The sequence below is a fragment of the Hydra vulgaris genome, chromosome 12 (genome assembly GCF_038396675.1).
Source record: "Hydra vulgaris chromosome 12, alternate assembly HydraT2T_AEP".
NCBI classification, from domain to species: Eukaryota; Metazoa; Cnidaria; class Hydrozoa; order Anthoathecata; family Hydridae; genus Hydra; species Hydra vulgaris.
The window spans coordinates 12022392-12038662 of NC_088931.1; the positions used below are offsets into that span (position 1 = coordinate 12022392).

Sequence of the window (16271 nt, forward strand, 5' to 3'; positions counted from 1 at the left end):
GTAAAATTACCAAAGAATTTATTTTGTTGTGTTAGCATATGCAGAAAAATTTGGAAAAAAAAAAAGAATATGTACTAATTATGAAATAAAACAAATCATTTCTTTTTAATCTGGGTCATTCACAGAATTAAAATGACATTTTTTTTTCATCTTAAAAGACATTTTTTGTAAGAATCAGACAAATTGCTGAAATTGAGTTAGTGACTTTCTCCAAATTGCTTAAACTTTTTACATTATGGTCAAAACATAGAGAAAACCTTTTAATAAGTTTCACTGGGATTCTTGATTTGAAATTTTATGATTTTTTTAAAAGATAATCAGTTGTTTCCAGCTTTGAATATATTTTTTGGCAAGGTAAAAAGATGCACATGACTGTTATAATTTATACCAGATGTAATCAAAAAGGTTTTTAGATTAGAAATATTTTTTTTTTCAAAACATCAGTTAGTAATTACTTGAAAAATGCATAAAATAGTGTAGTTGTTTAAAGTTTAAAAACAGCTTCATTTTTTCATTTTATTTATATTACTTGTATACTCTTGAGCTCTGATCAGTTTTTTGTATAAAAAAAGAAATTCTCGTAATGATCACTTTTTTTATTGTTGCCTGTTTGATCCCTATACATATAAAAACTACTTTTAAATGAAATTGTTATTAGTTATATTTTGAAAAAAGTTATTTATTAGAGCTGGGTTTTATATAGATTATTAGCGTTTATATAGTTATTTATTAGTGTGCTGCGTTTTATATAGAGTTTAGTTTATAAAAGTAACAAACTTTTTAAGAACAAAAAATGCTGAAAATATAAAAGTTTTATGGTAAATAAACACTAACTACTTATAGAAAATAAAAACTATATTTTCTGTGTCAGTTAATCCAAGTCAGAAACTCATTTATTTGTTAATTTATTTGTTTGATAGAAGCAATGAAAATGAAAATCTTATTTCTTGGCTGTAAGATCAATCAGGCAGAAGACATCTATAGATAACATGTGTTGTATTAACTAGTATTCCTTTCAAATGACAAGATACAGTTTATTTAAGTGCAAAATCTAAATGAAGTTAATATCTATCACATCTATCCTTTTTTTTTTAGTGACTCGTTTTGCCTAATTGAATTATTTATATTGCTATATAAAAACAACAATTTATAAGAATTCTACCACGCTGTAGAATTTTAGAACTCGTTAAACCTGAGCATGTTTTTGTTTTTTTGTAGCACATACATCTATTTTGCCTGCTTTTTAATATTACTTAGCTTAATACATAATACAGAACAATTATACAATAGTTAAAATAATTAAACAATTTAAAAAATATAAATATTTTTAAGATTTCTATACTCTTGATCTATTCCTTTGCCTAAAAATTAAAATTAAATTAAAATGTCAAATCTTAAGTAATCAGTAAACGTTCCTTTTGCTAGTTTAACAACTTTTACTTTTGCAGCTAAACTGTGTATATCTTCAGTTGTCAAAAGATTATTATCAGAGTTATTATCAACCATTTCAGAGATTTTTATTGTGTCATGCAATGACAGAGTCAATGTATTTCCTTAAAACTTGTCTTTGCAGCTGCACTATACATGTCACACACAGTTGTTAGTCCTTGGCCTTGCCTTAAGGCCAAAAATTAAGGCCTTGACCTTGGTCTTGATTGTTTTAGCCTTGGCCTTCAAAAAAAAACAAACATAAAATTAAAGAATAAAAAGTTTCATTCTTTGTTTTTATGTATTTTTGTTTTTGGCTTTCATATATATCTACAAGTATGTTTTCTTATTGACTTCGTAGAATTTTGCCCATAACCTTGGTTTATTTTTACATGTGGTTTATTGTCACAGGAATTGCTACCTACAGTTTTGTTAATAATTGGCCTTAAAATTAGGCAAAAGTTTAAGTCTTTGGTCTTGAAAATGTTTGCGTAGGCTTTAGCCTTGACCTTAAAACTCTTAGCCTTGTCCTTGGCCTTGTAACTTTTGGCCTTGGTCTTGCTACTTTTAGCCTTAATAACTCTGATGTCACATTTATCTTTTCAGCAACATGGTTTGTCATATTACTAAATTTATATCTTTTTCTGCTTACATTGTACATTGCTTAAGCTGAAAGATTTCCCTGATAGTTGCCAGCATTATCAGATATGGTACATCTTGATATGGCTGATCAATGAATTGGTCTAATCTGCAATCCTGAATTGGTCTAAAACTACAGTGGATAACAAAACCTATTCCTTGATTACATCTACCTGATCACACCTTAACATTGAAGTAAAAAGTAATAACTTTCCAGCTTTTTTTTATGAAGAATATATCTGTGCAAACTTATTCTTTTAAGCCAAAATACTCTTTTTGAGTCATTAACACTTCAATTGGTTTAATAACTTTTTTTCAGGTACCTTATATTTTTCCTTTATCATATTGGAGGAATTTATAGCTAAAACTTTGTACCAGCGTTTATTAGTAATAGCGTCCTTCATTCCAGCTTAACTTTTTTTCGTGCTTTTGGCGTGCATTGTCGAGGCCACATTTGGAGCAATTTGTTTGGCTTAGGATGTATTAGTAGTAATGAGACAATTGCTTGGACTATTAAATAGTGTACTGATTACTATCTGTTCTTTGAGTCAAGTTCTTTAACAAATTTAAAAATGACTAAAGTACCAAAAACTATAAGGCGCAAAAAAATTTAAATTCAGCCTTTATTCTGTCTTGACGATTCCAAGTTAAGCCTTATTCTTTTCCATGGTTTTCCTCATTGTACTGCTGCAATTTCCAATCGTAACCATTACTTTCATATTTATCAGTAAAACAATTCTCCAGAAAACAGACATCTGTTTACTACTGTTAAAACCATTATAAAAAGGTTTTGTCTAATGCCAAAGCCTGCTATTCTCAGGTCATGAAATCTCATATTTCATCTCAAAAATTAGGCTCTCATGACTTCTGGAAAATCTTTAAAAGTATCTATAACAAGGGTAAATCTTTTGTTCCACCTCTCTTGTATGGTTCAGATTTTGTCACCTCACCTAAAGACAAAGCTGAATTGTTTGCTAAGAACTTTTCATCAAAGTCATCTCTTGATTCCATTAGTCACATTCTACCTGATATAGCCAAGAAACAGGTTAATCAATTGCCTGACTTTCATATCACCCCAACTTCTGTATCCAAAGTGATTTCCTGCTTAGACTCTTCTACAGCTTGTGGTCCGGACAACATACCTTTTGTAGTCTTGCAGAAGTGTTCTCTAGAGCTGTCGTCTATGCTTTTAAAACTATTTAGCAAGTGCTTATCAGAGTCTTATTTTTCATCCTGCTGGAAAGTGGCATCAGCAGTAGAACAAGAAAATTGAAATCCGATGATCAGAAAGTAGGTTATTAGATTCAAAATAAGAGATTAAGTGTTTGCTAATTAAAGACTCAAAAACCTTGCTTATGATAAGAAGAAGACTAATGGGACAGTACCTAGACAAGTCTAATTGCTCTCCAGAATTTTTGAAAATAGGGACTGACTATCACTCTCGGCATTTCTAAAGAATAAGAATTTTTGATAAAGTTCGGCATGCTGGTCTTCTCCATAAGCTCTCTTTTTACAGTGTATCAGGTTGTATCCTTGACCCTATACTTTTTTTAATTTACATTAACAATCTCCCAGAAATTCTCACATTTTAGTTGGCATTGTTTGCTGATGATACTACCATTTATTCTTGTCTTGATAGGAAGCCAACACTTTCTGATTGCTTGGAGGGGGCATTTTAGCTCGAAAAGGATCTCACTTCTGCTACAGTATGGGGCTCTCAGTGGCTGGTGAATTTTAACTCAGATAAAAATCAATTTTTTTCAGCTAATCGTTATTGCAATGATCTAGGTCTTCCTATATTTATGAACAGTAATGTACTCGATGATTCATCTACCCTTCATCTTCTTGGATTAACTCTTACTTCCGATCTTTTTTGGAAACTATCAAATCCATTGCAAAATTAGCGTCTGCTAAGGTTGCATCTCTTTATCGTGCTCATCACTTTTTTTTCTCCGGATTCTATTCTTTATCTCTAAAAATCTCAAATCCGTCCTTGTATGGAATACTGTTACCGTATCTGGGGCGGATATCCAATAATGCCCTTTCTCTTTTAGACAAGGTGCAAAAACGCATTGTAAACATAGTTGGACCTGCTCAGCCATTTTTAAGCATACAAATAAAAACAAACGATTTCTATGTCTCAGCACAAAGCATTTACTTCTTAGCGGAAGCAATTGCTTATGAGTTAAAGCTTGCAATGCCGTGAGCATTCGCTTTTCAGCTATTTTTTTTACTATTTCCAACTCTGATTTCGAACAAAAGAAATATTTTTGAGATAAATCTTTTTTTCCAACGGTGTTTCTCTATGTTCTGATTAATAAATTTAAAAATTTAAACAATTTTAAAAGGTTATTTTCCACTGCCTGTGTTATTCTTTCTAAAAGTAGCTCAACACAATTTATTAACTACGTTTTATTTGTTTATTCATTAACTATGTTTTATTTGTTTATTCATTAACTGCGTTTTATTTGAATATTTTTAGTATCCAAAAGCATCAAAAATATCTTTTTGTTTCAAAAAATGACATCATATATTTTTAGTAACCAACAACCGTTAACAGAGCAGACAGAAGAGAGCAGGATTTGGCAGCGAAAAGGAAGTCGTTGGGTATGTGTTCATGTGCATATTAGTCGAAACGGTTCTGTTAGGTAAACCTATGAAATTGGTTTTTGAGGTTTGGAAATTTGGCGGTTTTTGGTACACTAAAGTTTTATTTTTTGCTTTAGTGATATCATAATCATGAGAACAACGCTTCTCTATTTTTATTTTGAGCTAATTTTATTACATTCGTACATCATTTTTTTAATTTTTTTATATATATATATATACATAATTTATTTAGTAATTGACATATTTTTTCAAATTGAATTAGCTTAAGTCCACCTATGACAGTGATTTTGTTATTCCTCCTTCATTTATTATTCCATCTAACGGTATTGCTTCTGTGCCTGATCTCCGTCATTTTTTTAAACGTTATTTTTTTTATGTATGTGTTCATTTCCTTATCATTTGTAGTTTTGTAAACGATTTTGCGGTAAAATTCGACATCATGATCAATTATATCTTTTATTATAGCGTGATTTATTTATTTTTTGTCATATTTTACGGAAACGCGGTGTATTTATTTAACGAAGAAAGTTTTTCAACGTATTATTATACATTGAAATATAATTTCTACAAATGCTCATTACAGAACGAGATGTTTTTTGGCGGATTTTGTATCCATACAACGCCTCTAACTATAATATAGTTTTATTTTGATTAAGGTTGCTTAAGGTCAAATAATATTTTGTCTAAATATCAATCAATAAAAAGGTACGAATTAATCATCACAAAGCATTATCTTAAAGCTGGATTTAAAAATACGTATTATTTAATCCAGCTTTAACGTAATGCTTTATGATGGTTAATTCGGCGGCAAAATGTTATAAGATAAATGAAACCGCGGTACATAGTAAGTTAATTTTACTCTTGCATTACGTTTTTAAGTTGTTTTAGATATATATATATATATATATATATATATATATATATACATTTTTTTTTTTTTTTAAGGAAACTCTAACTCTAAAAGAAAATAGCATTAATTGACGTTGGATCTGTAAAATTTGTTACATTATTAAATACGGTAATTAAATAATTGCCATTAAAAAAAAAAAAACTGTTGGTCAAATTCACCATATACATTCCTTGCGAAATTAAAGTTGCAGAAATAAACATCGAGTAGTCGAAACAAGAGATAAGTACTGGAACAATAATTCTCTTAATAATAAAGCTCTTAGGGTAGAATGCAAGAGACGAATTTAGTAAACTTGACTTGGCAAAGTCAGATTTCAAAAAAAAAAACATTGGGGTATTGCAAAAAAAAATTTGGAAATTCAAATTATTTTTTTAAGAACACTTTAATGTTTTGGAAAAATGAAATCATCCTATAATATTTTAATATCAAGTTTAATCCTGCTGCCGATACTCATTCGTACGTGTTTGTACAGAACTCAAGGCAGCCATTACGCTCTGGTTAATGGCAAGAAAGAGTCGCAGTACTTTTTGTATAAGAAAATGTAAACTCGTTCACATTTTCTTATACAAAAAGTGTATGTATGTAAGTGTAATGCCGTGGTTCAAATCCTTGCGCTTTCGGGTTTTTTTTAGCATTCTCTTTCGAATTTTAAAAAAATTTAAGTTTCTATACATATGGTCACTTTTATAAAGTTTTACTTTCATTTAAAAACCTTATTTTGATTTATAGCATTTATTTGCCGTTTTATTGAGTTATTCCGTTTTTGGTTGTTATATATAATGTTAAAAATTGGCAGATTAGTTTGCCTTAGTGGTCAAAGTGGTTAGCTCGATGCGCTTCTAAAGTACAATGTGAAGTTTTAAATCCCGGTCGCTAGCACATTTTTTTTTTTTTTTTGTAAATCTTTTCCAATTTTCTAAAATACAAAATAAAACATTTTTAAAGTTATATTGGTATGATGTTAGAGCAGTAAATCTTTTTCAATTTTCTAAAATACAAAATGAAACATTTTTAAAGTTATATTTATATGATGTTAGAGCAGCCGTAGCGCAGTGGTTAGGAGATTTTTAAAAAAGCTTAAAGTTACTACAAACATCATAACAGCTTAAGAATTTTTTTTGCGCTAATGTCACGATAGAGTTACTAAGTTATTAGTGTGCATAGGTAATTAGTTAAGTCTGCGCGTTTAACACTCATTAAAGTCTTTAATGTGTAAATTAATTTTTCTTATTGGAAAAATGATTTAAATTTCAAACTTTTATTCTCTTCGAAATTAATTAACGGGGCAAGGGTCCTGATAAGTTGCGGATTGCCTAGAAAAAAATGTAATAAAAACCTAATGGAATCTTATAAAAGAAAAATAAATTGTAAAACTTATAAAAGAAAAAAACTTATTTAATAAAAAAGTATGTGCCTGATTTTTTTATAGAAGTTATCAGTTTCACAATAAGTAGTTATAAAGTATTGAACGTTAATCGTTAACTTAAAATAAACATTTTGACAGATTTTTTTTTGCTATCACTTACTCAAAATTATTGAAACAACTATTAAAAATTATTTATTTAAAACGACTATTTTAAGAATAAGTATAGAAACGGTCGGTATTGAATAGATTTACCATGACCCGTATTATACGGGTCACCGTAAGGTCATTGTTCCACATATTTTTAAGTTTACGCAATTTAGTTAACATGTTTAAAGTTTACGCAATTAGTGTGATGGTTTAGATTTTAAAGCAATTAAAGAAAGCCCTAAACGTAGTAAAGGTACTTTTCAAGAAATTGCCGTGAGTCGATTAGTAGTTATGTGCTAAACTTAAAAAGAGTTGATTGAAGGGAAACAACAGATAATTTAACACTTAATAGATTATTCACAATTAAGATAGAAGTTGGATTTTAAGATTAAGATAATGAGATGATTTGTCAAATGTGTCAGGTCAGGTGTATGGTCTTCATAATCACCCTGCTACTGATAATATGTAACCCAGTTCATCCTGATCCGTGTCCTGCTGCTTTGTGGGATTCGCTTTCTAAGCAAAGGTTGGAATGAGTTTGCCTCCTGCCATTAGTACTGTTTAAAATTGGTCATGCCTATAGTAATATATACAAATATATATATATACACATATATATATATATATATATATATATATATATATATATATATATATATATATATATATATATATATATAATGTGTCTTTTATATATTTGAAGGTAACCTTAGTTGCTGTTTTAGCTCACCTGTAATCTACTTTATATGTATACTATCTAAACCTTTGACGCGGTGTTGAATCGCCCGTTACCCAATGGGCACAGGACGTTCTTGGACGTCCATAGTACGTACCGTTTAGGTCTATTCGTCCAAGTCCAAAATGATACGTCTTTGGGCGTGCAATGGACGTCCATTTTGGACTTAGACGTTTTTGAACATCCAATAGACATTCAAAAACGTCCAAGTCCAAAATAGCACGTTATTGGGCTTATTTTTACCCATGCGTGAATATAAAATATTTTCAAAATGGTTAAAAAAACGTAGTTTGAAAGTAGTCAATTATTTAACTTATTTGATAACTATAACTATTTAGTTGTAGTTATCCAATATTAACTTATGCTTTAACTATAAAGCTCTATAATAATATCTTTTTATTTAGACTATTAAATTTAACTAATACGGACTATAAAATAGGCAAAATATTTTTCCTTCAAAAAGTTTATTTGTGAACTCATGACCATGAATCTTTATCTAACTTAAAATTGAAATCAATAAATTCAAACATCTTCATACTAATAATAAAAACTACATTTCTTTATTTTTCAATCAAAATTTTAGAGGTTTTTCATAACACACACACACACACACACACACATATGGGCAATCCACCACATAAGAGAAAAAGAAAATTTACGGCGACATATAATAACTTCATTAAATTTATTTTCCAACTATTTAAGAATACTTTTAAGAAAAAAATTTATTAAAAAAATCATTTTATCATACTATAACATACTTTAAAAGTTGTAAGGGTTTTATGAGCATTTTTTCACGTTTATATATAGTCATGTTGTGAAGCGTTGAAAAAGGTTTCAGTGCTGTTTTTTTGAATAACTATTACTTCTAAGTTTGACTAAAAGGCAAAATCAAACATCATGCATAATATTTTTTATAAAAACGAACTCTAACTAGAAGAGCATATTAATGAAAACAAGACGTTACGTCACACAAAAAAAAAGTCGAAAAGCTTTTTCTATGCTTCGTATCAAACTTTTTAAAACTACAACCATGGTAACCATGGTAAAAGTAAAGATACTCAAACATATTTTATCATTGTTTCAAAAAAAGAAACATTAAAGTGCTTTAGATTACCATTTCAACATGTTACTAAGTACGTTACGACCATCACGATATGTTTGTTTTTCCAAACGACTTCTTGACTTTAAAAAAAAAGTTTAAGCGCGAACGATTTAGTTTATATCAAACGATTTACATCATTTAAACCAAGTTATAATATAAATCAACTTTGTTTATTGTTTAATTTGCAGTTTGTTTATTTATTTTATTACTAAACTTGTTAAAGTTCTTTTTTGAAACTATGAGTAACTAATTTCAAAAAACTGATGTAAAGAATTATTTTTTTTTAAGAAATAAAAACTTTTAAGAAATCTACAAAAATTGTCTACAAAAAATCAAATTTATCTACAAAAATTGTCTTTTTTTTCTAAGAATCACGATTCCTGAGATATTGCAAGTCTTAAAGTTGAAGAAGTCTTATTCAACAGAGTCTGTATATTATGTCTTATATATTGTATATTAGTATTATTACTACATACTATTATATATATATATTAGTATATTATATCTTCTTCACTTTTTTCTTCTTCTTTTTCTAGCAGGAAATGTGAAAAAGATATATTAGCTGTCTCATCAATAATATCATCAAAATCTTCATTTGGTTGAAATTGATTCAAAATTGGAGCAAAACTGGCCTCGACAATTAATACATACTGGTGAACACAATAACCTGACTTTTTGACAATTAATACATACTGGTGAACACAATAACCTGACTTTTTGACAATTAATACATACTGGTGAACACAATAACCAATAACTTTTTTGACAATTAATACATACTGGTGAACACAATAACCTGACTTTTTTGACAATTAATACATACTGGTGAACACAATAACCAATAACTTTTTTGACAATTAATACATACTGGTGAACACAATAACCTGACTTTTTGACAATTAATACATACTGGTGAACACAATAACCTGACTTTTTGACAATTAATACATACTGGTGAACACAATAACCTGACTTTTTGACAATTAATACATACTGGTGAACACAATAACCAATAACTTTTTTGACAATTAATACATACTGGTGAACACAATAACCTGACTTTTTTGACAATTAATACATACTGGTGAACACAATAACCAATAACTTTTTCGACAATTAATACATACTGGTGAACACAATAACTTTTTTGCAGCTACATTTTGCTCTACAACCCTTTTTGCAATTGCAAAAGATGGTTTTGAGAAGTATTTCCGGAGCAAATGGGAGTAAAGCTTGAATTGGCTCCCACTTCCACCAACTTATTTCCAACCCCAGTCTGCTGGATCCTATTGAATGTCCATCCATACTTGAACTTGATAGTATACTCGATAATATAGTATGCTCGATTGATAGTATACTCGTGTTGACTAGCAGAACCAGATGTTGGAAGAAGACAAGATAGTCGCACTCTTTTATTGTTCCGTTTATTTTTTACAAAACTTTTATATCTATACTTGTCTATACAAACAATTTTTTTTTGGAGCTTTATAATGAGCAAGAAAATGCTGTTCAAATAAGCTTACCAATCTACCATGCGTTCAAACTTCTTTCCAATCAACACCATATTAAATTATTGAATCCATAGTTTTGCTGTAGGTCTTTGTTTTTCAAATTCTTTTAGTTTTTCATTAGACTGATAACGAAATCCTTCACATATTGTATTATCGTTACCACTTTCGATATCGTTATATGAAATTATGTTAATTATGATATTTTCAACGGTAAAATTAAGATCTGCAACTAACTCATTAATAACAAGATCTATTTGTGGTAATTGATCTTCATTTGTAAATGAAATTTTCGTGGTAACTAATTGAATGATACCCTTTTTGTGAAGCGTGTAATTATCGTCTAAACTCTTTACATTCATATCAGCGTTATCTGCAACATATTGAATAAATGCGCCAGTTTGTGGTGGTAAGATTGGTAAGAAAATGCGAATGATGAAGAATGGTTAGAATATTATGTATTTTGCAAGCCCCTAACGTACCAATATTGGATAATTAAATGTTCATTTGTTGTGATAGTACACTATTGAAAGTTTCTTTGCCCGAAAACGAAAAAAAACATAAAAGGTATTTTTAAACATTTCCGCGACTATTTACCATTTACCAGAGTTTACTAAGCATCACCTCACTTAAAAGCACCAGTCTTGTCAATACCACAGTCAAAAAGAAAATCTTGAACCTGACCAAATTTTGATACACTTTGATTATTCACAAAACTATACATGTGGTTATCAGGATGCTGTTCAAGCTGCTTATTGGTCGCAGTCAACTATTACCTTGTTTACAGTTGCAATCTATCGTTACCAATTAGAGCCAAAATCAGTTGTAATAATATCCGACAATAATGATAAAACAAAACGCGCCACTACTACACACTTAAGCGAAATATTTGACCTTTATTGCATTGATTATAAAAAAAGTTATATTATGGAGTGATGGTCCATGCACTCAATTCAAAAATAGATACATGGTCAAATTCATACAACATCGCTCTGTGAAATATCATTTTCAAAGTATAAAATGGAACTTTTTTGCTACCTCTCACGGTAAAGGAACAGTTGATGGAGTAGGAGGGTCATTAAAGCGATTTGTTTGGAACAGCGTAAAATCTCGTTAAGTGGTCGTCCTAAAAGCAAAAGACTTTCTCTTAGCACCAAATGGGTGCAAAACTTATGTTAGACTTATCAACACAGATGATATTAATCTAAGGTGGGCCTTAATTGCTGATAAAATAGAAAAAGCGAAAGCCGTTACAAATATTTCCAAAATGCATTTCTATAAGTAAAAAATGGAAAGTTTTTGGTTGCAAAATTCTTTAATATTTTGTAATGGGGTTGCAGAACAATTTTAAAATTTATATATTAGTAAAAAAAAATTTACTTGTCTAAGATATTTTTCCCTATATTGGATTCCCGGCTCCTCAAAACATTTGCGAGGCATATGAAAGTACATACTCCTAGATATTGAGTTGTTCTAAATAGAGTTAATAAAACAAAAAAAACAGGGAGCATAAATAGCATTAAGCGTTTGTTGCCTACTCCAAATAAAACGATCCCAGTATTGAAGAACCATCATGGATAACCTTGATAATGTTATAAAATTAATATCTTTTAACATAATTTAATTGTTTTTTATAACCATTCATTTTTTATGTCATTCATTGCGTTATTTGTTGTTTTCATTTTTGGCTTTTTCGTTAGGGATCGTCCATAAAGTACGTACGCTCGGAGGAGAAGAGGGGGTCGGCAAATGGTGAATATGAGATGAGAGGGCAGAGGGTCAATTATAAAAGAAAGGAGACACTAAATTTAAAAAAATATCATAAAATGTTAGATATATAGGTTAAAAGCATCGGTACTTTTAGGGAGGTGGAGGGTATTAAAAAAGCATATTGCAAAATGCGGGGGAAGGAAGGTGGGATAGACGAAAAAAAAGGCGTAGGTACATTTTAGACAACCCAATACGACCGTCACAGTTACGACTGTCACGACATAAAGCTTAACAAAATTCTTGGAAAACTTCAAGCGAAAACTATGAAACTCACCATATAGTAAGTTCAATGTGTAGTTAAAGAACACAGCAAATGATTTTTTTTTTCACTGTTTGGATGGCTGCATAAAGATTGACAAAGTTTATTTGTTTAGATTTGTCAAAAAGTGAGCGTTACGACCGTTGAGTTGATTTTTCAAAAAAGTGGAACACTTGAATAATTTAACTTTTGCATACTAAATTATATAATAGTATTTAACATTTCTGGAAATTTTCATGTAGATACCATTCTTGGTTAATTTTTAATGGCTAAAAAAGCGTCAAATGTTACGATCATTGCGTGGAATTGCCCACATATATATATATATATATATATATATATATATATATATATATATATATATATATATATATATATATATATATATATATATATATATATATATATATATATATATGTATATATATATATGTATATATATGTGTATATATATATATATATATATATATATATATATATATATATATATATATATATATATATATATATATATATATATATATATGTATATATATATATGATATGGCGGCGGCTAATCTAAACAACCCTACAGTCACAGAAAAACCTTAAAAAAGGGCAGTCAATGAAAGAAAAAGAGAGTTTACTCGAGATCTGAGACTAAAAAATCATGTTGTAGGAATACCATGTAACTGTGTTAGTCTGAAATGTTTTGAAGTTACAACAGAAGATGACAGAATAAAACTTATATCATATTTCAACAACTTGAAAACAAAGGATGAGCAGGATTTGTATATTTCTTCTCTTATTTCTGTTCATAGCATTATGCGTCGACGAAGCAGAAATTTAATAATTGAACAATCTAAATTTCATAGTTATTTGTTTAAGTATCATCTGAACATTGTTAGAGATAAGAGTTCTACAAAAATGTGTGTGTATCAAAGCATGCTTCTTCTGTTGAAAACATTGATATGATAGTGCAGCATGTCAAGTCATTTCGAGGACGATCTTCTCATTATGCTAGAACAAAATCTACCAGACTTTACCTTCCAGAAGACTTAAATATTTTTAAAATGTACTGCATGCTTAAAGAAAAGTATCCTTTAGAAAAGTGTTCCTATGAAAGTTATCGTAAAATTTTTAATTCAAAGTTTTATATTTCATTTGGATATCCTAGAAAGGACACCTGCTCATTTTGTTATTTAACAAAGAAAAAAGTAGTTGCAATAGATTTTCAAGTACCTATTGACTCTGTTGCTGCTAATGAACTGTTAAGAAACAAAAATGCTTTATTTGGATCGCTTGAGCTTCATCAGAGAAAAGCTGAAATGTTTTACCAAAGAAAAAGAACTGCGCGTTTATAAGCTCAGTAAACTTTAGACTGTGCAACAATCTGCTTTGATTTTCAAAAAAATCTGAAATGCCCAAACATTTCAACTCAAGATGTATACTTCTCCAGGCGACTGTCATTTTACTCTTTCAACATTCACATTCTTTCTACTCAAAAAGTATATTTTTATTGCTATGATGAAACTGTAGGCAACAAAGGCTCGGATGATGTATGTTCTATGATTCATGATTTTTTTAATTGTCATTGCCTAAAAATGTAAAGCATATCAAATTTTTTTGCGATTCCTGTGCAGAACAAAATAAAAACTGGACAGTTTTGCGTTTCTTTTATCAACTAGTTTATAAAATAGAATGATTTGACAGCATAACAGTTTCATATCCTATTAGAGGTCATTCCTACATGGAATGTGGCAGAGATATGGCTATTATTAATCAAAAGTTTCCAGCAGAAGCACCAGAAGATTGGAGGAGTGTTTTCCAGGCATCTCAACATGACACAAGAAAAGTTTCTGAAGTTTACAGAGTTTTCAAAGCTTTTTAGTTGTTTGTCCATTTAAGACACGTTCATTCAGAGAAAATGAAATATCAAAGGCTAATTCTAACTTAATTATGTATAGTGAAAACTGGAGTGGTATATTTAGTTCTATGCGTGTTACATACCATAGGTCTAGATCATGTTCTGGTTCAATAAAAGGGAGAATATTATATTATACAACAATCTTCCCATATATATAGAAAAGACGACTAGTTTCATCAGTTTAGTATAAAGTCATCAAATTTTACAGGAACTTTGCAAGTTCTTGTAGAACGTCGCAAAACGTCATTAAATGACTTATTTATTGGTTTATTTACTTTAACACTTATTTCAGATGTAATTTTTGGTGATGGGTTTTTATTTACATTAAATACTTGGGCAGTTACATTATCATGAGATTTCGGTGATGGGCTTCTATTTACATTAAATACTTCCGCATTTACATTATCATGAGATTCAATAATTCTATTCTCGTTGATATTATAAGACTTTTCTTGTGGGACAGAATATGGTGCAAGATCTTGAAGTGAAACAGTTGATTCTCGTCCATCAGGTTAACGAATATTAGCATATGTTGAGTTTACATCCACTAATTCGACTTTATCAACAAGATTATCGTTTTTGTTTGTTCGCACGAAGCGTCTAAGAAAAATGGGACCAGGAGTTAACCATGAGGGTAATGAAGTTCCACATGATGAACGTCGAGGGAAACTGAATAATCTCTCATGGGGTGTACAATTAGTTGCAGTTGATAATAACGAACGGAGTGAGTGAAGGGCATCGGATAGAACAACTTCCTAATTTCTAACATCTAGGTTGTGGGTATTTAGTGCCAAACAAATATTTCTCCATATCAAACCATTATATCTCTCAACTTGTCCATTACTGATAGGATGATATGGAGTAGAATTACTTGTTGCAATTCCTTTCTGAGTAAGGTAAGATTTTAGTTCATTAGATATGAATGATGAGCCTCGGTCAGAATGAATGTAAGTTGGAAAACCACAAAAAGAGAATATTTGGTCTAAGCATTTCTCAACGGTTGTTGAGCTGATATCTGGACACGGGATAGCAAATGGATACCGAGAATATTCATCAATAACTGTAAATTAATACTTATTTTTAGAATTAGACGGCAATGGTCCTTTAGAACCTATACTTACACGATCCATTGGACGTATGGATTTGATTAACTCACTAACATTCGCAGATCGATAAAATTTTGGTTTTAATTCTGAACAAATATGGCAGTTAGAACAAACTTTCTTGACCTCTTCCGTGGAAAAAGGTAAGTTCTTAGATTTAACAGAGTGAAGCATACAATTGACTCCTGGATGACATAAACAGTTATGTATATCACTTAGGTTACATAATACCAGTATCAGAGTGATCGTGCACAAAAGGCACGCGTAAGGGACTACATTATCACTTCCAGGACGATACGATATAGTATAGCTAAACTCTGCTAACTCCATCCTCCAGCACTGAATCTTACTATTTTTTATCTTTGTTTTCTTTCGGTTATCAAACATAAAAGCTAGAGAACGCTGATCAGTGATTAACTGGAATTGATTTCGTAACAATAAATGTTGCCATTTACGAACAGCTTCAATAATAGCTACTGCTTCTTTTTCTACTGCTGGATAATTAATTTTACTTTTGTTTAATGTCCAAGACATGAAAGCAACTGGACGACCATTTTGATTCAAGGTAGCTGATACAGCTACATCGGATGCATCACATTTAACAACAAAAGGTAAGCTCTCATCAATAGAACTCAAACCCTTTTAAGTAATTGAAATGCTTCAAATGCTCCACTATCGATTGGGAAGGATTTATCATTAAATAAAGGGCGAACTTTGTTAGCAAAAGAAGGGATCCATTTTGAGTAATAAGAAAACATACCCAAAGTTTGACGAAGTGATAAAA

The 16271-nt window shown here is 30.0% G+C and overlaps 2 protein-coding genes across 3 annotated transcripts in view; one reads left to right on the forward strand and one right to left on the reverse strand.

The window, feature by feature from the left end:
• LOC100200906 (calcium/calmodulin-dependent protein kinase type II subunit alpha) overlaps positions 1–5262 on the forward strand; it is a 28949-nt gene extending 23687 nt beyond the window's left edge. For both annotated transcript variants that reach the window (XM_065812185.1, XM_065812186.1), the window contains exon 18: positions 4608–5262. In XM_065812185.1, the coding sequence (XP_065668257.1) occupies positions 4608–4719 (112 nt within the window). In that variant the 3' untranslated portion in view covers positions 4720–5262. The remainder of the gene's footprint in view (positions 1–4607) is intronic.
• Positions 5263–14560: 9298 nt separating this feature from the next.
• On the reverse strand, positions 14561–16021 carry LOC136087954 (uncharacterized). Its single transcript, XM_065811586.1, has 3 exons — positions 15496–16021; positions 15202–15444; positions 14561–14883 (listed from the first exon to the last, which is right to left on the reverse strand). Exons 1-3 carry the CDS (start codon positions 16019–16021, stop codon positions 14561–14563), a joined length of 1092 nt encoding a protein of 363 aa, XP_065667658.1.
• Between the last annotated feature and the right edge of the window lie 250 nt (positions 16022–16271).